The sequence below is a fragment of the Solanum pennellii genome, chromosome 2 (assembly GCF_001406875.1).
Source record: "Solanum pennellii chromosome 2, SPENNV200".
Taxonomy (NCBI): Eukaryota; Viridiplantae; Streptophyta; class Magnoliopsida; order Solanales; family Solanaceae; genus Solanum; species Solanum pennellii.
Genome location: NC_028638.1, coordinates 57,832,208 through 57,853,682, shown reverse-complemented (window position 1 = coordinate 57,853,682; position 21,475 = coordinate 57,832,208). Strand labels below are relative to the sequence as shown.

Below are 21,475 nucleotides of genomic sequence, written 5' to 3'. Positions count from 1 at the left end.
TTTAACACACTTTTTAAGAAATTATAAATAAAATGATAATTTTATTGTATCATTCTTTGAATATAACAAATATAATATTTTGAAAAAATATAATTATTATTGAACGGAGGGGGTACATCCGACTCTACTATACCGTTTACAATTGTCAGGCTAATTTGGAGTTACATGCTGAGCGGTATTCATAATTTAATGTAAACTGCAAGACTTGACAAGAATGTTTCGACTTGACGACTCTTCATTTTGATTACATCAAAACAAAATAGGTCTCTTTGGTCAACCACTGGTGGGGTTCGTTATATTCACTCTATTACAAATTACACCTCTACCTGGGAAGCGTTTTCATCATGATTTTTTTTTTCGAAATTGAACTTCAAAAAAATATATTTAACTATAGTACTTTCTTACATCGCACAACTCTAATTAATTTTCTAATATTATTTTTTTTAAATTTTACAATAAAATATGATTAAACACCTCGTTCTTTTATTCGAGTTTATAGGAATAATTTAGGCAGTACATTCATGCAGATGCGGGAATTAAGTGTAGAAGGGGTTTATCATCAAAATTTTACTTATTTATGCATATGAGGTATTGAATTTTTTTCTTCATAAAAGCGACATTTTCTTTACATTTAGATTTATTTTTTTTCATTTTTCTAGATGTGCAGCTTGTTAATCAGTCATTTTCATTTGGTACTTTTTATGACATCTTGAAAATACTGGATTGATTTAGTATCGCATCGGATGTTTATATCAAGCAAATATATGTATGTTATGTGTTTAAATTTATAATAATTATATTTTATTAAATCACATAATAATAGATATTGCATTAACTTAGTATAAACACATGTGTGGGTAAGTTTTTTCCTTTTAAGTATGTACTACGTAGCATGGTATATAAATTGTTAGAGAAACTAGAAACCGAGTCTATGTACTGTTGAAAAGTTGACCCATTAAACACGCAAACAAATTAAATATACTGTGTTGATTATTAAACCAAACAGGAAATAAAAAATAAACTAAGGAACTAAATTGTGATTATCCTCCAAAGTGGAATTAAAGAGTTGTTTAATAATCTTTCGTAGTCACCTTTTAAACTAATCCAACGACAATCTAATTTATACACAAAACATTGTCATATCATATCCAGTTTCATTATAAAAATCATGTGGGGATTATGTTGCTGATGATGTTTTTTAACTTTATTTTATATAATATAATTGTATTTATTAATTAAGCGTCGACGCGTAAAACCAATTTGTCTGTTTGACACATTCTAACAGAAAGAAAAAAAAAAAGATTAAAAAAAGATGAGTGTATATTAGGGACAACTTAAATTTTATAATTTTCCAATACTAAAGAAGAATAATTCTTGGGAGAGTTTCCCAAGAGAATATCATATCTTAGAAAATTATCATATCTTAGAAAATTGGTGTATATAATGACCATCTTGCCCTTATTCAAATTGATCATATAAATGGACTAGAATCATGAATGTCAATACAAATTGTTCTTTTTTACCTATAAATGTACGTATAGCAAACCAACTGACGATTCTCTGTTAAGAGAAAGGTACAAAATGTAGGAAAAATTTCCAATAATTGTACGTAGGATAGAGCCAAGAATACGAATTGACAATTTTGGGTTGCTAGATACTAATGCAATTAATATAAAATGTACTACTAGTAAAAGTTCAGTAGCCAATCAACTGAGTTACTAAATTCTCGCTTCAATTTAATTCAATCATATTATACGTTTTTTTTAATAGTTTGCTTTTGATGATTAAACTGAGTATGTCTTTTGAACGGGCACAAGCCCCTAGTTCTCTTTTGAAAAAGCAATACTCGTGTTAACTGAGTTTACGAGCTTAATGCCTGCTTCTCAATATACTTTCCTTTTTCACGTGTTTGGTACGAAAATAAATATTTTTCATGAAAAATAGTTAAGTACTCGTGAAATGGATTAAAAGAGGTAGACTGTCGAGAAAATATTGATGTCCATGGATTTCATTATATTGTCACAAGAAGGCGCGGCAGAAGTATATTGTCTAGGAAAATGCATGGCCTAGTAAGTAACTAGATATAGTGGTGATGATGTACGTATATGTTCATGGGGCTGGGAGAAAAGTGAAGGAGCATGCCCTGGATTTATGTTAATTGTCCAATGTTAGTACACCTTCCATTCACTCTTATATTAGTTCATTCGATTTAATACTTCGAAGCTTAATCGAATCAAATTAAAATAATATTGATTAAAATTCATATAATTTAAAATTTGTAACATGTAAGTTACAGTCTTTCTCATATTAATATATCAAAAAGATGTTAATCAAAATTCGGACGATTTTACTCGATATATGACATATAAAAGGTAGTATTCAAAGTTGAAGTGATATTAGTAGCATATTGTATAGGTTTATTTTCATCTTTATTTTATTTTATTGGTGACTGTTGTTTTGGCAGGCTTTGAAGATGGATTAGGAGGCAAAAGAATGTGAAATAATAATGTTTTGGGTAGTGGTGGGTTCGATAATGAATAATGAATAATGATACTAATAAAATTGTTGAATCATGATCACGATGATGCACGCCGGCAGCTTTTCTTTTTCTTTTTTTCTCTTTCCCCTCAAAACTCATTTTATTAAATTTGTCACGCCTGCATCTATCTGCATGCTCCCACTCACTTCTACTCCCTCTTTTCTATGTCTATCAAATATATAATCAAAAAGCAACTAATTTCTTGGTCTTCATACACTTTTTATAGACTACTTTTTTCTATTACTATTATAATTCTATACATACCACTATCTATATCTTTTGTCAGACAAATTTCTATTATCTCCCATCTCTTAACGGCAAAAACAAAAAAGAACTATTTTTACTCCATTTGATTAACTAGAAAAATTAAAGTATAGCACAAACAAATCCCTATTTCATTCTTATTATTATTCCATTCTTATCAACGATATTAATCAAGTGCCTCAATATATAAAAAAGAAAAAGCAAAGAGAAAAATTTAATTTTTACTATTTCAATCCCATATTGTAAAATATTTGTCTTATATGCTAAATCAAGATAAACTTAATTAATTATTTCACATTTTACCTCTACAATTAAAAATTTAAACAAAAAAAAAAAATGTCCATATGATATAGGAGGTAGGGAGGGAGGAGTACTTATTAGTAGTAGTATCTTTTTATTCTATGCCCACTAGTTGTTCTCTCTTTCTTTTATTATGTAAATAGGCGTCAAGCTTTTAATTCCTCCAACAACTCCACTTGATGCTTTGAACCAAAATCACTAAAGGTACTACTACTAGTCTTGTACATTTATCCTTTGATGTGGCAAGAGAGATACGTAACCCTTTTAGTGTTAAATGGATACTTTGTTTAGATTAGTTAGCCTTCAACAACAACAATCTGATCAATACTCTTTTAACTCCAGCAGAACTTCAAGCAGCTCTAGATCTTCTAACAAACAAAACAACACATACAGTTATCATCAAGACGAAGAATGCTTCAACTTTTTCATGGATGAAGATGATTTCTCTTCTTCTTCTTCTAAACACAACAACTATCCTCCTCCTCATTACAATCAATATCAACAAATCTCCACACCCACAACTACAAGCAGTACCCCAACACAACAATCTCAATCTCAATATCATCATCAATTCTCCCCAGCTCGTGATTTAAATCTCGAATTCGCTTCCTCATTTTCTGGAAAATGGGCCACAGACATTCTTCTAGAAACTTCTCGTGCCATAGCCGATAAGAACAGTACACGTGTCCAACAGCTCATGTGGATGTTGAATGAGCTGAGCTCCCCCTATGGAGATACCGAACAAAAGTTGGCTTCTTATTTTCTTCAAGCATTATTTAGCCGTATGACGGATTCTGGCGAACGATGCTATCGCACCTTATTATCCGCTTCGGATAAAACATGTTCGTTCGAGTCAACGAGGAAATTAGTTTTGAAATTTCAGGAAGTTAGCCCTTGGACAACTTTTGGTCACGTTGCATCCAATGGTGCAATCATGGAAGCGTTAGAAGGTGAATCAAAGTTGCATATAATTGATATTAGCAACACTTATTGTACTCAATGGCCTACTTTACTAGAAGCACTAGCAACCCGCACCGACGAAACACCGCATCTCCGCCTCACGACGGTGGTTGCAGCTGCTAGCGGAGGTGCAGCGTCGGTGCAAAAAGTAATGAAGGAGATTGGGAGTAGAATGGAAAAATTTGCTAGGCTTATGGGCGTACCGTTTAAATTCAACGTGATTCACCACGTGGGAAATTTGTCTGCGTTGGATATTGGTGCGTTAGATATTAAAGAAGAGGAAGCGCTAGCAATTAATTGTATTGGTGCGTTACATTCGGTTACGCCAGCTGGCAATCGAAGGGATTATTTGATATCATTATTTAGGAGGTTACAACCTAGGATTGTTACAATGGTTGAAGAAGAAGCTGATCTTGATGTGGGTGTTGATGGTTTCGATTTTGTTAATGGTTTTCAAGAATGTTTGAAATGGATTAGGGTTTATTTTGAATCATTAGACGAGAGTTTTTCGAAAACAAGTAACGAACGTTTGATGCTAGAGCGACAAGCAGGACGTTCGATTGTTGATTTACTAGCATGCCCACCATCAGAGTCAATGGAGAGGCGAGAAACGGGGGCAAAATGGTCACATCGTATGCATGCAGGAGGGTTCAGTCCGGTTTTATATAGTGATGAAGTTTGTGATGATGTTAGAGCTTTGTTGAGAAGGTATAAAGATGGGTGGTCGATGGGACAGTGTGGCGGAGATTCCGCCGGAATATTCTTGTCGTGGAAGGAACAGCCGGTGGTGTGGGCCAGTGCATGGAAGCCTTAAAATTAAATTAGGACCAATTGGTGGTGAGTCACCATCGACATCTCTCTATTTGCTCTCACTTTAATTAGTGGATTTGTTTGGAGTGGATATGGAATCAAGAAAGGTACCTTTGGCTTTATTTTTTTTTTATTTTGGTTTAAATTTTAAATGATGAATAGAATTTTTGAGTTTTTAATTAGTAGTAACATACTAATTCTATCGGATATGATGATTAACCTTTTGTTAACATTGGATTAATTTCAGTATTCAAGAAAAGAAAATTTGTTTTTTTTTTCCAATTGTTTTCAAGTTATGTGCACTATTTTTAGTCAATTAAGTAATCTATGATACCAAATGACTATTTTTTACACGGATCGTTTATATGATTTGAATTGTGGTTAAATTGCACTAATAGTTAATTATATGTGTATAATTTATATGGCGGTGGTTATCGTTAATTAAGTGATAATAATTCTCCCTTTTGTGAGGAGTTGGTTAGTATAATCCAAACCAAACTATGTCTTTCTTGCTAATACATCCAACAGTTTAGCCAAATAATATGTCTTGCCTGCTAATACATCCATTAGTCATATCATGGATGATTGACAAAATGCCAATATTGTGTTAAAAGAGTAATGCTCAAGAGTACTCCATCTGGATTCTATTGTCTTTATGGTTAACTAGGAGAACAACAGGACAAATAGCCAATGTATCACTTACACATGATCTTCTTGAAACATTAAAGCTTCTCAAAGTACTTGAAATTTGTCAAGTGTTTGGTCTAAATTTGTGTCTTGATGGAGTAGGTAATAGGTTCCAAATGATGATATAAGCATAGATGTTTGATGGTCTTTAATTAAAGTAAAGGAATAATGAAGACTTCGGTTGCAACTAGTCAATAAAGTGAGAGGAGAATGTTTAGGTGCTTGTAAGACTACTTGATAGATAATCGTGATGTCCACAATCTAGTCTGGATATTATCGTTATTTTTAAAAAAAATAGAAGACAAATAAAAGAACATGATCATAGAGGTACTTGAAGAGTAGTAGTAGGGTGGAGTTTTGAGTGATTACAGTTGGGGGAAAAAAGGGGTCGTTATCTTTGTTTGGGACCATAGAATCTTAGGACGGCCATTAAATTTGGGAATCTAACAAAAGGTGTTTAGTCTTTAGTGATATAATAGAAATATAAACAAACTATATATATATATTAATAGAATTATACATTAGTGGCCTGCACGCTGTATAGATAGATATGGTCTCTTTCATATATATTTTTCTCCATACTTTTTAAGACCACTTGATGGCCTCCTTCCACATAAGTAAAATGAACTTATGGCTTCTGAAGTGGATGACTACTTTTGGGTTTTGCCCACTAAAACAAAGAAAGCAAACTACAAACAAACATTCATTCAGTAATAGTTATAGTGGCAAGTGGTGGGAACTTCTTTTGATAAGACCTGCCCCCTCCACCTTTTTCACCTTTTTCTTTTTTTTAAAAAAAAAAATAACTTAAGAACTTCATTTAGGTGGGCTTTTTCTTTATATATTGATTTATCAAAAGCATGGTCTCATTTGCTACTGTTTTGTCTATGATTTGATTTTTATTTGATTCTCTTTTATTACATAAAGGGGACCTGCTACTTTATATATTTTATGATGATCGAAAATCGATCAAGACTTTATTGTGATGATTAAAATATAGCAAGTTGATTTTGTTAGGGACGATTATTAAGTAAATGATCCTTCTATTTGTTCTAATTTGCTAACAATTTCGATTATTGTATAGTTCTTTTTTGAGTAAATCAGAAATCTTTACGAGAAAATATTAGATTACAATCAAAATTTTTGTAAATTATTATAAATGTTAGATGATAATTTAATATTTTATCTAAAAAAGGTTGTATTGTCGAATAATTACGGAGAAAACATAAGACTTTGAGTTAAATGTCGATAGGAAAAGGATAATTTTTCAAGTGACTATTTTATGCCATTTTTATAATATAAAAACAAAATATAAACCGATAGCCTAAAAAAATATACATTTGCGCAAAGGTGGGTGACCGCCCAAAAAAGGTTATAGATCCTTGTCAGTTAAAGGAAAGGAATTTAATTATCTAATACTTATTACATTTTTAAAAAAAAAAGAAAAAAAAAGAGAGAGAAGTGTGAAAAATGTTGCGTCTAATTAGGTATCTGATGAAGAAAAGTCTTTATATTATCTTCTTTTATTATGTAATTGCAGTGCTACACAATCTGAAAGTGATTTATTACCCAAAAATAGATATTTAATAAGTAATTAAATCGACAGAGAGCGACTGCACAAATAAAAATCCAATCAATTAAAATTCATAGAAATATATTTTGTCTTCTCCGATTTACAGGGCACCATTTTCTTGGAGACGATACAAAGGAGAATGATAAACAAAGGTGCTAATTAATTAGGATTATGTTCTATTTCTTTATTTATTGTTTTGTTTTGGTTAAAATGCAATTCTTAAACTGTTTTAGCATAAGGAAAACGAAATGAAAGAAACAAGAAAAATGAGACGTTGAAAATGTTCACTCCGGGTCGTTTGGTTGGTGGGATGGTATTAACTTTATGTCATTTTGGTTTGATGGTTTAGCTAATCTCATGATTATTTTATCGCACATTCTACGTGAAATAGTAAACAAATGATGTCGGATTAGCTAATACCTCAAACCAAAACATGGGATATAGTTAGTTTCCAGCTGTAGAGTTTGTCAAAACATAAGTGTCAATGGAGGAGAAAGGCGAGCTTGTTTTCACTCGAGAACACACATCCTAACTCAAAAATTACATTATTACGGTTCATGATCTAAACAATTTACAGGCTACTGTTATTCTGCATGGTACTAACTAATCTTTATGGTGAAGAAGGAAAAAGAATGCTACAACACAACTATGGAAAAATTATTAGAAAACCCAAAAAGTTGAAAAAACATATGATTTCCGATTCCTCTACTCAATTTATTTCCTACCATCTATAAGGAAGTCTCCATCTTTTATGCCAATAAACGGACACTCTGGACCATAAGGGGAAGGCAAAATTGTACTCAAGAGGATGGTCTACTGGCCCCGACACTCTTAAAGGTAACCAAACATACCTTGAATCCTTCAAGTCAGCTGGATTCCACCTATCTGCCATAAAAATAAAGGAACCATGTAGCTCAGGCAAAGGAAGCACAAATGTGCTCTGAGCAAAGAAAGTTGTTTCTCTAAAAACTTTGTTCCCACCGATGCACGGATTTCCAATGGTCTCCCATGGCCCCATAATTGATTCAGCTGCATGAGCTAGGGCCTCGTTCGGAGCCCAACCAGTGCAACCTGATGTGATCATGTAATAGGTTCCTTCATGTTTGAACAAAGCAGGGGCTTCCCTGTGTTGTCCAACAAGAATCCTTCTCATGGATTGGGTCACGTCCATGTACTCTTCATTAAGTGGACCAATATGAAGCTCACTGTTGTCCTCTGAGGAGTAGACGAGGTATGCTACACCATCATCATCTTTGAAGAGTGTCATATCCCTGCTTTCATATCCGTGGGGCCGTTTACTGTACAGATAATTAAATGGACCAGTGGGGAGGTCGCTTATGGCTACTCCAGTCAAAGCTTTTGTGTAGTTTGTATCATCAATATGCATCCACATTACATATTTACCTGTCTTCTCATTGTAAATTACTTTTGGCCTCTCCAGTACATTTAATTTGTACAAATCATGTGTCTCATTATGTTCTTCTGCTGCCAAAACAATTCCTTCATTTTTCCAAGTCCACAAATCTTTGGATGAATAGCAACCAACACCGATAACATCAACCTGAAAGAACAACAGAATAGGGATGAAAAGCCGAAAAATTAAAGCTAAAACTAATTCCAAGATGAAGAATAAATCTCATTCATAGCCAAAAAAGCAAAACCAATCTAGATAATGGACGAGTAATCATTAATCTAGGAACCAAGGAAATGTCTCATAAACTATACATAAATATAAAGAACAGCTCATTTATCGCTATGCATATGATACAGTGCCAATGTTTGTCTCAAGCCTGATATCTAAGAGATCACCTCATTAGGTCACTCATTTAAGACGGTTGACACCAAAATGTCCCTTTAAGAGGCACTCATGCTCAAATGATTTCCAAATGCTTCTCAAGTGTCCAAAAGTCTTACAAAACTGCTTAAGATTGCTTATTTGGTAATCGACCGCTGATTGGTTGGTTAAGTCACTGTGGGGTAGGGAATGGGAGGAAGTGTCCAATGAAAACAATTCAGTTACACTATAGCAGAAGGTGAGTAGGATAAATGGTAGGGAAGGGGCTAGGAACCAACACATTTTCATTGAGATCTTTTTCTTGTATTTTTTTTCGATACAGAATACAGGAAGATATTTACAGCGAAAAAAAAAAAAGAGCATCGTCATGTAATGCGTCAACATGGCCTCTACAGAACATTTTCAGTGAGATCCAATTAGCAAAGTCTATCACAAACAAGGGTGCCAATAAGACAGGATGGAAGAGGATATGGACATGTGCGGAAGAAAGCGACTTTCTTCACATGGTTATGGTGGATACAATTCTTACTGCAAAACAGACTTAGAAGTTAGAAAGAGGAAATCGATTATTGGTATTTGGTGTAGTCTGTATAAGGAGAGTAACAGGAGGTTGCTAATCATTTAACTTTACAATGTACAGTAGCCTCACAGCTTTGGTGATAGTGTCCTCCTTATTGGATTTTGATCGGGTACACTGAAGATAAAGTTAGAAACTGAAGTTGAAGGGCAAGGATTGAGAAAACTGAGAACCAGAGGAAAATGCTTAGAAAACTTTAGCTACCATGCCATTTTTGGACTACATGGAATGAAAAGGAATATGAGATTATTCCAGTTGATGAGAGAAGTTCCAGAATTCAAAGACAACATTTTGGTATCATTTATTCCAGTCGGAACCCAAAGGAGGCTTGCATGTTGGCAAATGAGATACTCATCCAAAACAGGGAAAGAGGTGTTGATTAAGAGTACACTATGATCAAACAACAACATACCCATTGTACTTTCACGAGTGGGGTCTCGGGAGGGTAGAATATACACAAATCTTACCTCTACCTTTGTGGAGTAGAGAAGTTGTTTCCGATGGCTCAAAAGAAATGTAGTGAAAGCAGGATTGGAAGGAAAATAACAACAAAAAAAATAGCAAGATAGACAGAGCAAATGAAGAAGTATATAGTAATACAAATTGAAGAATAAGATACACAAATACTAAATAATACTACTAAAGAAGGAGAACATGAGAAGAGGAGACTAGCCCCTTCCTCTTCCGCATAAAGTACTATAACACTCAGCTACCTGCTATCCTTCTATCTAATCCTTGACTTCCATACCTTCATATCTAGGGTTATGTCCTCAGTAAGCTGAAGATGTGTCATGTTCCGTCTAATCAACTCCCCCTAGTTCTTTTTCGTCCTATCTCTATCTCTCCTAAAACCTGTTATAGCCAACCTCAGACACACACTTCCTGGTGCATCCATGCATCTCCTATCACATGCCCGAATCATCTTAGTCTTGCTTTTGTCATCTTGTCCACAACGGAGCCACTCCAACACCTTGTCCTGTATAACTTCGTTCCTAATCTTATCTCTCCTAAAATGTCCACATATCCATCTGAGCATCCTCATCTCTACTACCCTTTATCTTCTAAAGGTGTGTGTTCTTAACTTTGCCCCAATAACAATATAGGTCTAACCACAACTCTATAGAACTTACCTTTAAGCCTTCATGAGACATTCTTATCACACAATATTCCGGACGCGTGCCTCCAACCCTGCTCCAATACCTATTCACTTGTATATACACTTGGAGAGAAGAGAGGAGGGGCACAGAATTCTCTATGTTACAAGACGCAGAACAACAATTTAAATAAAGAGAAAACAATTACATACAAGTTATTCACCTATAAAAGTGTATGAAATCCAGGACTTACTCGTGCTGCTCCTTTTTTGTGAGCATGATATGTTGGCCCATCTTTATACTCACCGTACCAATAATACATTTTTGTTCTCTGATCGTGTAAAATACCTCCCCCATGAGCTTGTATGGGGTTTCCCTCAGTATCCAACCACATTCTCCCAGGGTAATAATAATAGGTATCATTTCCAGAACTCCTACGAGGGTCTATTGCAGTTCTTTGACCAGGAAAAAAGACATGCCTTAGCTGCGAAGCCTCGTCAAGAAATTCTTCGATCAAGGTGGTTGGCCGCTTAGGCTTCCGTTTGACAGCACGTGCGGATCGCTTCCTTGGTGGTGGCATCTGTATATTATCCTCCTCAACCTCTTCAAGCTCACGGAAGTGTTGGTGCTGGTTAATACGTAAGTGTGCACCCCCATGCGGTGCATCCTTTTCGAAAATAAAGCAATATAGATTAAGTAAAACAAGGCAACCGACTATACTCCATAAGAGAACTGAAAATGAGCATCTGCGTCCTGGATAGCAACATATAGTGGTTGGATTCCTGGATTTGTTCTTCAACCTCATTTTGTTCCCTTTTTATCTTAATGTAATGCTGCAGTAAAGAAAATCAAACCAATGGAGACTCAGAACTATAGCCAGTTCATGTGGAGCATATACAATACGTACTTGTGTTTGAATGTACCCACACATCTCTCTCAGTAAAGGTAAATATTTTGTAATAAACGAAACTGTGTAACTTGTATCAACAAGCAGAGAAATGACTAAATCAAGTTTTCTGAAGTTTATAACTCCATCATAGTTGACTGCCGACAATATCATACATGCACAATCAAATCACTCTAGCAGATTTCTTGAGCACACAACAAAAGACACAAACAAATGGAACATGTTTATCATTGAGCATACACAACTTCTTAATCGCTAATAACAGAATATTTGATTAGATTGTCAGAATTCAATTTTACATTGACTATATCTTGAAACGATACGGCATGGTCCAAGTTTTAAATAAAACATAAACCTTAATCCCAATTACATATAGGTGAGTTGAGACCCATTTCACCTATAACTTTGTGATGGGTAGGCCCTCTATAAAATAGAGGCCAATCCCCCAACTAAAGTTATTGAAGTATAAACCGCACATACAATGTTTGGAAGGTTTTAAGGTTTGCATCTTCTTCTTTATCCTTTTTTGTGAGAGTTGAGATAAGTCTCAGCTTAAACTCCAACTTCAATCACTGCTGCTACAATATGCTTCTCAATATCAAACGAAAGATTACAACTTTATCACAAGAAAAACATAAAATATCTACACAAATTGTCTGTTACGATGCAATTGCAATCCTCTATGATCTTGACTATCAATTAACATAAAAGCAAAAGTTTCAGCATTGACCAGCTCAAGATCCATCGTTTGTGAACCTTAATCAGCAAAAAGCCCACAAAGTCTTGACAAAATATGCAAGGCAGTTAATTGAAAGAATTTAATTCTCATAAAGGAAGAAGAAAAAGGGGAAGTATAAGAGTCAAATTGTGGTAAAAGTGGGTGGAAACAAGCTTACCCGAAAACAACCTAACTGAAGATTGAACGAAATCTCTCGACATATGTTTCAATCGAAGTTGCTCAGTCAGTTGAGCTAATCATCAAGTTCTGCGCATATGAAGTTCCCCTCAAGATCAGCTGCTTAACTAGCTGTTGAAAAGTTAATTTGGGTATTTAATTTCTGCAATATCTTGCCCCAACCTACCCAAATTGAAGGGGAAGATAAGGGTTAATGAGTAGAAAAAGGTTATAGAATAAGTTGTTTATTGGATCTTGGAATGTTAATAATGATGATAACTTGAGACCAAAGATCTTCCCTTGGCCCCCTAAATTCCACCTATCTTTGCTTACTTCTCCGATCTTCTTCTCTTTCTCTTTCTCTCTCTACAGTACTTCCTTTTCACTCTCTTCTAGTGTTACAGTGAACAAAATTCTCTGAATAACTGATTTTAAATGGATAGAAAATAAATTACAAACTAATATAAGATATTTATGATTTGAACTTGATTAATATTTTGAATTTGTGAAATATTTCAGAGGCTTTTTTTAAGAGAATATAATATCAGACATAAGTTAAAAGGGTTAAAATTAGAATAAATTCAAAAATTCTAATAGAAATCAAATATACATCTAATTAGAATTGAACAAATTCTCACACAAATTATTAATGTCTACCCTTAATTAAACCGGTCCTTAGCTGTCTGGTGGGGATTAACTAGTCAATTACTGTTCCATTATTGTTTATAATTAAGTATACTTGACTTGTATCGCAACAGCCAACACTTATCGAAGTACAAGAATGAAAAAATTACTTCCTTCGTTTCAAAAAGAAAAACGCATTTTAACTTGAAACGGAGTTTAAAAAAAGAAAGAAAACTTTTTAATCATGTAGTTCTAAATTAAAGTTATGTCAAATGTATCAAAATGTCCTTTAATCTTGTGATCTTAAATATGTCACGTAAAAAGTTAAAGTTAAAATATTGCGAAAAAAGAAAAGAGGTCATTCTTTTTTAAACAGATTAAAAAGGAAAGTAGAATTATTACGAAGAAAGTAGTATTTAATGTGAATTTGAATATAAAATATTTAATTTTTTTAAGTAAAATTTACTTATTAAAGACATGCTTGTTGGCCGTTTGAGATGATCAAGGTTGAGTAGATAGCCAACGGAAAACTGATGACGGATGGCCAAAATATTTAAGACGCCATTCAATTCATTAATGTTTTCCTGAGATCTTTTATCTACCTTCACTTTCATTACTCCCTCATTTATTTTTTACTTTTTTGGTTCTAATTTGACATATTATCAAAATAAAATACAAAATTATTTATTAAAGTTTTTAAGCTGAACAAATAAAAAAGTAAGCATTCACTTTTTGTAAGACAGCATAATTTTGTGTTGGCAAACATTAATATCACCAGCAAAAATAGATTTACGATTAAAAGTTTGAAGATTTTAAAATAATTTTATTTGAAATCTTATTTGTGGTTATTTGTGGTGATCCTTTATTTTCAAGGAACGTGAATATTATATTATGCGTAAACTTTAATCATTTTTCAATTATTTGTGCTCAAGTGCCTGCTTTAGCATATAAAGAAATGGCAGCCAAGCCAACCAATATTAGTTGTCCGGCTTTCCACGGTCAACGAGGTTGCTCGTTGCACGACGGAAAGATATTAAAATTCTTATATAAATAATGTAAATAAATAATATATTTATGCTAAAATATTTATAAAAATACATAAAATTTTTGAAATTAAATTTTAAAGCATAAATATACTTTTAAGAGTGAATCCACAAATTAGACTGATACTCAAGCTAATCTACAAGTGAGATAACAGATATGCAGTCTTCAATCGTGATACTTTAATGGGCAAATATTATAAGAAAATTAATATTTCTTTAGCTTTGAAGAAATCATACTTATAGAATTTTTTTTCCTATTCAAGGAGAAGAAAAATACATGTTACTTTCAAGAATCACAAAGTCACATTCTTTTCCCTTTTTTTTTCTCTAGAATTAGTATTCTCATTTCTAGTTAAATACGTAAGAACCACAAAACTAATTATGAGGCTTTTTAATATTGTAATTAATTTTAAATAATTAATTTAAATTATTTAATTACAAGAATAAATTACAAATTATTCTACTAGAAATTTGTAATTGTAGTCCTTCAATTATATTTTGAAATTTCTTAGTAAACATTTAACTTATTTTTTGTGTTGGATCATAAAACAATTTACAAGGTTTGACACAATAAAAAATTATAAACTTCTCAAAAAGGCATATCGTCAATCTCTAAAATATCAAGATATGAATTCAATCAACTAACTTATGATTTCACCAATATATATTATTACCATTCAATCTATCAGAATATTACCCATCTCCTAGTCTCATCTTTTAATAAATCAAAATAATAATCAATATATACAGATCATAATGGTTATGTCATGATTAAGAATATAAGCACATTTAACAGCTTAGAGAATATGTTTTTGTCAGTCAGTCTAAAGAAACTATCTCTACTTGGTCTCATTCAATACATACAAAATGCATTAGCACAAGAACTTGGAACCATAGTGTTCCCATAAATAAGATAAATTATATATAATCTTGTGCTACAATTATAAAGATGATATGTCTAATTTTCATCTTAGATTGTGAACAAGAAAGCTTTACACTTATAAGAATCGATGATTTAATCATTTGTTAATAAGCCAAAACACTATACACTAAATTTCATGCTATATTATAAGGAAACAGACACTATAAATGAATAAATGTTCTACTAAAACTTTTATAAAACTGAATAAATAATTATTCGAAAAAAATTTATCCGCATTGAGTGTTTACACCAAATTAATGCAATTTCTATTATTATGTGATTTAATAAAGTAAAAAACATGCATGTATTGGATTGGTGTATACATCCAGTGCGGGTAAGTTTTACTCTAATTATTCTATGGTTAATAGTATATATACCAACATATTTGTCATCAATCATCATATGTGTTTTGGGAAATACTCCCTCTGTCCCTATTTAGTTGTCCACTTTAGAAGCGGCACACATATTAAGGTACCAATTATTATCATAGCTTAGTTACAATTTTATCCTTAACTTAAAAGATTATGCAGTTCCCCAAATATAAAAAATGTATCTTTTGGTTCCAAAAAACATGCATTACAACTTAGTAGTACTAGAAATTTTCTAGAATTAAATAAGGGCATATTAGGAAAAGAATTGTTGTCATTTCTTGATTTGTTAAAATGGACAAGTAAATAGGGACAAGTATAAAAGGAAATATAGACAAATAAATAGGTACGGAGGGATAACACATATATTTAGTTGTCCACTTTATAAATAACACACATATTAAGATAACAATAATTAGCATAAGTAAGTTACAATTTTATCCTTATTAATTATGGTTTCAAAAAGAATAAATTAAAACTTGGAAATTTTCAAGAAGTTCAAATGAAAGTATAATAGAAAAAAAATTTGTCATTTCTTGATCTGTCAAAATTGACAAGTAAATAGAAACAACTAAAAAAGGAAACATGGACGAGTAAATAGGGGCGGAGGGAGTAATATCCAACAATTGCATAAATATTTTTTACACTATCAAAATTATTTTTATTATCTATTATATAATAAATATTTTTTACATTGATTTCAACATTTCAAATATCAGTTTTTATAAAAATCATTTCTAATTTTTGTTAAATATTTTACATTGATTTCAACGTTTCAAATTGTGTGGCAGAGGATGTATTAGGTAATCTAATTCATGCAGATTCCTAGAGTGACTATGCGAGTTAATTTTTTTCCAAGTGTTTTCTCATTTCCACCAGCAAGGCAACATCGAGAATCCTAATTAGTAATTTATTATAGTAGTATCTTTTAAAATTCCACCAATACTAACAGACCAATCCAACAGAAAGACTAAGTTAAAACCAATTAGAATAGTGTCACAAATTGAGCAAATTTACAAGGCCAAAGTTAGCCTCTAGTACCCATCAATCACTGTTCATGTCAAATATGTACACAGTTATTAAGTCGTGTACATGACAAGAACAATATATCAAGTACAAGTTTAGTAAGAATTCTCTATTTCTATTTTCTATAACTTAAACCCCCATTTTTTTGGCGTCTTACGACTTCAGGGGAATGGGTATACTGTATACTTCCATCTATAACTACAAAAAAAGAAAAAAAAATGCAAACCATCTACATATTCTGTACATTGCCTGCAGAATTACTGCAATCTGGCAAGTTTTTTGGTATTGTTTCGACTTTTTTAGGAGTAATGGAGCATGTATCGAAGCTTCTTCCAGTTTCTTGGTGAGCTTTTACTATCAATGTTAGTACTAAAAGTATCATGAGAATGGAGAGTGACAACATAGATGACCATAGTACTCGTGCTGAACGTCTAAATGGCCTGCACTGGTACTGTAAAATGTTGGCGAATGCTTGTTTTACTTTGGAGCACTGACTTAGGCTCAGCAAATCAGGGAATATTTCTATCAGGTCTTGAATAGATTGAGTATAAGCGAATAATATCACAGATGAGGCCTGTGGAATGAATCTTCCTTCACCCGCGCAATTTCCTGAAGAATTTCCTTCATAACATGTGACTTTTGACAGAACCTACAGGCAAACATTAAAAAAAAAATCCAAATTTACACTGGACATGAGACATAAAGATCCTTATATATGTTCAGTATGTTAAAAAGCTTGTAACTTACATATTTCAGATCTTCAATTGGGATAGTATCCTTTGGGCACAGATCAGGTGTGAAGCTGTAATTAGGTGCACCAGAGAAGGGGTCACAAATTGTTCCTACGCTATTTTCCCCGATATCATTTAATCCTAATCCTTGTACCTCTCTCAGCTTAGAATTAAGCTGGAAATCGAAAACACAAAGATAATGCTAAGAATATATGTAAGCTCCTATCCTTGTTTCTTGTATATTGTAGATAACAGTACCTGAGTAATGAAATTATGAACCGTGGCGCCAATCTGCTCCAACGTTTTGTCAGAAGTTCCAGGATTCGCACAGGGAAGTATAATTTGCAAGCTATTGTTCTGAGGATTCTGTTGGAAGTCCTTCAAAGCTGAGCAAGTGTCATCTGCAAAGCTGCATCAGCATTTGCTAAAGTTACGGCGTATAAAAATGAAAAATTAAGCTTAAGTACTGAGAGGAAGAGAAGAATTTGTGCTCACGTATGGAAGAAGAAATCAAAACCAGTCAGCACCCAACTCAGAGTTGTCAAAATCCAGCAGCAGAGGATTATTCTAGTAGTTAATAGGAGCTGTTTAATTAGGATTTGAGAATATAAAAGAGATTCTATGTCAAACATAAGTATCAAAATCTTACTTACATTATAAATCCAAGAGGCCAGTGCCAAATGAGTAAAACTGAGCCAAAGCAGCATTCCATTAGTCTAACAATGTCATTGATGATTGATTTACACATACGTTAGAAGGAACTGACTATACATGAAAATCAAAAGCAAGACAACAGCTAGAAAAAGTAGAAATCGTGTAATAGCTTATAACTCACACAAGATTATCAAATTTCACAAAATCTCTAGTTTTATACACATGAAAATACATTTTAGTTTTCTTTCTAAAAGATAATGATTCATTGTGTGACAGAATCTCACCTAATGCACTAATCAAAAGCACTAAATTGACAGTGACAACGACAATATTTGCAACATACCTGCAACAAAACCGAGCATATTTTCAAGGAGGATAAAAATTTGATACTAACCATAAGAACTGACACAATGGCATAGCCCAGTGACTTACAGAGTTCGAATTGCTTCATTGCTTGTGTGTTGGGTTTTGTCAATAAACTGTTGAATCGTAACAGATCCTCTTCGAAGCCTATGGGTTGTCATGTTCAACGTCTGGTCTGCCTGAAAATTATAAGGGCTTAAAAGAGTTTGCATACTTAGCAAAACCTTTACTACCCTTCTGATGGATTGACATGTATCACCACCAGCATCAAAAATTGTTCGGCGAAGCCTTTCTACTCTATGTTCAAAACCATTGTTTGCAGCCAAAGCAACGCAGCTTGCAACTCTTCCAAACAAAACAAAAAGTGGTAGACACATCAGTCAGTCTTTTCTTATAAAACTTAGCATAAACGAAATATCAAATATTGTAGTACTCCATTGCTTTATTCCTATATATAGATCACTAATCCTCATCAATATAAGATAGGGACAATAAAATGTGTTTGATTTAGAGGCGGAGCTAAGATTCTTTTTTAGTTTATGAGTACTGAATCATAATCCTCTTTGAAAACTTACTATTGTTATGAAAAGCCATAAATATAAATATGACCATTAACTTGGTTTTCAGCGGATAATTGTGTCCTCCAACATTGATTGTGCACAAGTAGATACTTAAACTTGTATAAAATTAAACAAGTAAACACATGTGTTCTACATGACATAATACACGTAGGATGCCACGTAGGACGCAAAATTGCAATGTCGGGTGCCATGTAGGATGAATGTGTCTATTTTTTCAATTTTTTATAAGTTTAAATATCTACTTGTGTACGCGCGAAGTTAAAGGTCATAGTTAACTATCATGACGCTTAACTCATGTATTATGCCTTGTAAAAATAAGGGAATGTCCAAAGTACTATTTTGTGAGATTGTACTCAATATGCTTTTTACTTATTTATTGATTGATATGACATGATTGCTTAATGTATTTCCTATAGGAACAGAGCACATGTTCATTTAACTAGTAGTGTTGCCAAAAATTAAGCAAGCAAAAGCACTTACATGGCAAGAATTGTAAACAGAACAACCAGCGAGAACATCAAAATATAATAAGAAGGCGAATGTTCAATCATTGAAATACTTGAATTGGCATGAAAATACTTAAAAATCATGTAACTTCCAAAACCCAAACCAACTAACAACCAAATCCCAGCAATTGCATATCCATGTATGCCTGTGAAACCCGCAGACTGATAAACAAAGAAAGAAAAAAAAATCAAATCAGCAGCTAATCCCCTTTTTAAAAAAATTTAATCTCATCATAAAAAATAAAAAACTTACAGCCCAATAGTGCTTGTCACCAAGATTATAACTCCCATTATATGACTTAAAATGTCTGAGAGGATCAGGTCTTTTTGAAATTTCATCACGATCAATGAAGCCAAATACAAGAGATTTCTGGGCAATTATATTAGTGGAAATTAATAAAAGAATGAAAGGAAGAAGAACCCCTCCATGTAATTTTGGCATGATGATATAGTATGATGTTGAATATTTTTGAGGCAAAACATAAAAAGTAAAAGTGGTATAAAAGAAGAGAAAAATTCATTCCTTGACTTGATCATTAAGGTTAGGATAGCTTGTGGCTAGTAAGAAACTTTTGGTTATTCTTGTGTGTTGGGATTAATAATATTCTTCTCTCTAGTAAGTATAATTGACTCCATTTCTATTGTTCACTACAAAAGGACTGAATTTTGTGAACAAGTCAGAGAAATCAAATGAAAGGAGATTATTAATTAAGTGGCCTATAAAGTATGCGATATTTAAGGGCTTCCGATCGTAAATTGGAATTTTATTTTAACCCATCTTTTAGTTGGGGTTAATTTGAACCCCTTCTTCTTTCTTTCAATATAAGCTTTCTTTTTCCTCTCATCACCCCATATTTTATGGAGGTATTTTCCACCACCACTTTCTATTTTTTATTTTTTTTTACTTTTGTTTTCTCCATTTATCCTTTCTGTTTTTTTTTCTTAAAATAAAAGAAATCACCCTAGACTTTTTATTTATGATTTCACTATGAATTTTAATTACTATATTTTAAAATATGATATCAAAAAAAATTATAATTTATGTTATTTTCATGTTATTATTGAATATTTAAAATTTTATTTTAAAAATATTAATTTAATATAATTTAATTTAATTTTAAAAATTAATTAAATTAACGATCGAAAAATATAATATGACGATTAAAACAACGATATAGTGATAGTTGCACCGTGAACTTTGTTGCAATAACAATTTATATTCACTTCGTGATTAAAATAAGCCACTATAGTTGTGTCTTTAGAACGATTGGTATATCTTATTTTGAAGGAACTAGATTTAATGTAAAAGATTACCCTTATCTTTTTTTACGATGCAGACACGCGTTTGTGCAACTTTTTTGAAAAAAAATTAATTGTTTGGCTTTAAATATTTAGGAAAAATACTTCGGAGATGTGTTTGGATGTTTTTTATTGTTCCCAAGAAAGTTTTTGTGAAGTATATCCTAATTAATAAAGGTGCTTTGAAGACAAATAAATATTTTTTACAAAGAAAAGTTCTCCCAAACACAAATTATAGGCTTTTCCTTTGCTTTTGTTGAAAAAATTGAGTGTCAATTAGTAGGATGTTTTGACACTCAATCGGTGCAAAGTCAAAAGTTCGTCCATTTTCCAACTTTCAATATGGAAGGCTTACCATAGGAGGACTTTTTACAATTGGGAGGTAATTATATTTATTATATATACGGAAAAGGGCCTAAAATATCCTTAAAGTATTAAAAATGGTATAAAATTACCCTCCATCTACTTATTGGCTCCAAAATGCCTTTCTCATCTACCTATTGGCTCAAAAATACCATTGTCATCCACCTTTAGGTTCAAAATTGACCACTTATTTAATTTTTTTAAAATTAAACTCCTTAAATATTTTTTAAAATACTTGACGTTCAACTATTGGTTATAATTTAATTTATTAATATAATTTATAAACCAACCCACTACTCACGCATTACTAACTAAACAACACCCAATTAATAATCTAATTATAATATCAAAATCATCATAAAAACTACTAAGACACGATGTAATTATAGATTCCTGAAAATGACATCCAAAATTATTCGAGTCCGAACCGAAGCCCCAATTAAATTTAGGTTGAGCCGCTTATTTAGGAGGACACTTTCAATAGGATTCTCTTTCAAGATTGAAATAGAAATTTATGATTAAAGGTAAAGAAGTAATACATCCCAAATTAATTCATGCATTTTTTTCAAAATATAATTTTATAAATATTTATGA

General features: G+C 32.4%; 3 protein-coding genes across 3 annotated transcripts; 1 reads left to right on the top strand and 2 right to left on the bottom strand.

The window, feature by feature from the left end:
- Window positions 1-3,123: 3,123 nt before the first annotated feature.
- On the top strand, window positions 3,124-5,155 carry LOC107008958 (protein SHORT-ROOT). The gene has a single exon (XM_015208183.2). It carries the CDS (start codon window positions 3,378-3,380, stop codon window positions 4,875-4,877), a length of 1,500 nt encoding a protein of 499 aa, XP_015063669.1. The 5' UTR covers window positions 3,124-3,377; the 3' UTR covers window positions 4,878-5,155.
- A 2,463-nt stretch (window positions 5,156-7,618) lies between these two features.
- LOC107008658 lies at window positions 7,619-12,823 on the bottom strand. The gene is made up of 3 exons (XM_015207788.2): window positions 12,403-12,823; window positions 10,853-11,432; window positions 7,619-8,694 (listed from the first exon to the last, which is right to left on the bottom strand). Exons 2-3 carry the CDS (start codon window positions 11,402-11,404, stop codon window positions 7,855-7,857), a joined length of 1,392 nt encoding a protein of 463 aa, XP_015063274.1. The 5' UTR covers window positions 11,405-11,432; window positions 12,403-12,823; the 3' UTR covers window positions 7,619-7,854.
- Window positions 12,824-16,317: 3,494 nt separating this feature from the next.
- On the bottom strand, window positions 16,318-19,950 carry LOC107009642. Its single transcript, XM_015208990.2, has 9 exons — window positions 19,473-19,950; window positions 19,194-19,381; window positions 18,202-18,477; window positions 18,054-18,112; window positions 17,769-17,805; window positions 17,611-17,682; window positions 17,374-17,524; window positions 17,132-17,290; window positions 16,318-17,033 (listed from the first exon to the last, which is right to left on the bottom strand). The coding sequence occupies exons 1-9, from the start codon at window positions 19,659-19,661 to the stop codon at window positions 16,614-16,616; spliced, it is 1,551 nt and encodes a 516-aa protein (XP_015064476.1). The 5' UTR covers window positions 19,662-19,950; the 3' UTR covers window positions 16,318-16,613.
- Window positions 19,951-21,475: the final 1,525 nt, after the last annotated feature.

Bases quoted from the DNA above. Each gene is read 5' to 3' on its own strand.
- LOC107008958 (XM_015208183.2), top strand. From the start codon at position 3,378: ATGGATACTTTGTTTAGATTAGTTAGCCTTCAACAACAACAATCTGAT.
- LOC107008658 (XM_015207788.2), bottom strand. From the start codon at position 11,404: ATGAGGTTGAAGAACAAATCCAGGAATCCAACCACTATATGTTGCTAT. The intron at 8,695-10,852 runs GTAAGTCCTGGA...TTGTTCTTTCAG, and splicing joins ACAAAAAAGGAGCAGCACGA to GTTGATGTTATCGGTGTTGG.
- LOC107009642 (XM_015208990.2), bottom strand. From the start codon at position 19,661: ATGCCAAAATTACATGGAGGGGTTCTTCTTCCTTTCATTCTTTTATTA. The intron at 18,478-19,193 runs GTAAGTGCTTTT...TTTGTTTGGAAG, and splicing joins CTGTTTACAATTCTTGCCAT to AGTTGCAAGCTGCGTTGCTT. The intron at 18,113-18,201 runs GTAAGTCACTGG...GTTTTGTTGCAG, and splicing joins AATGAAGCAATTCGAACTCT to GTATGTTGCAAATATTGTCG.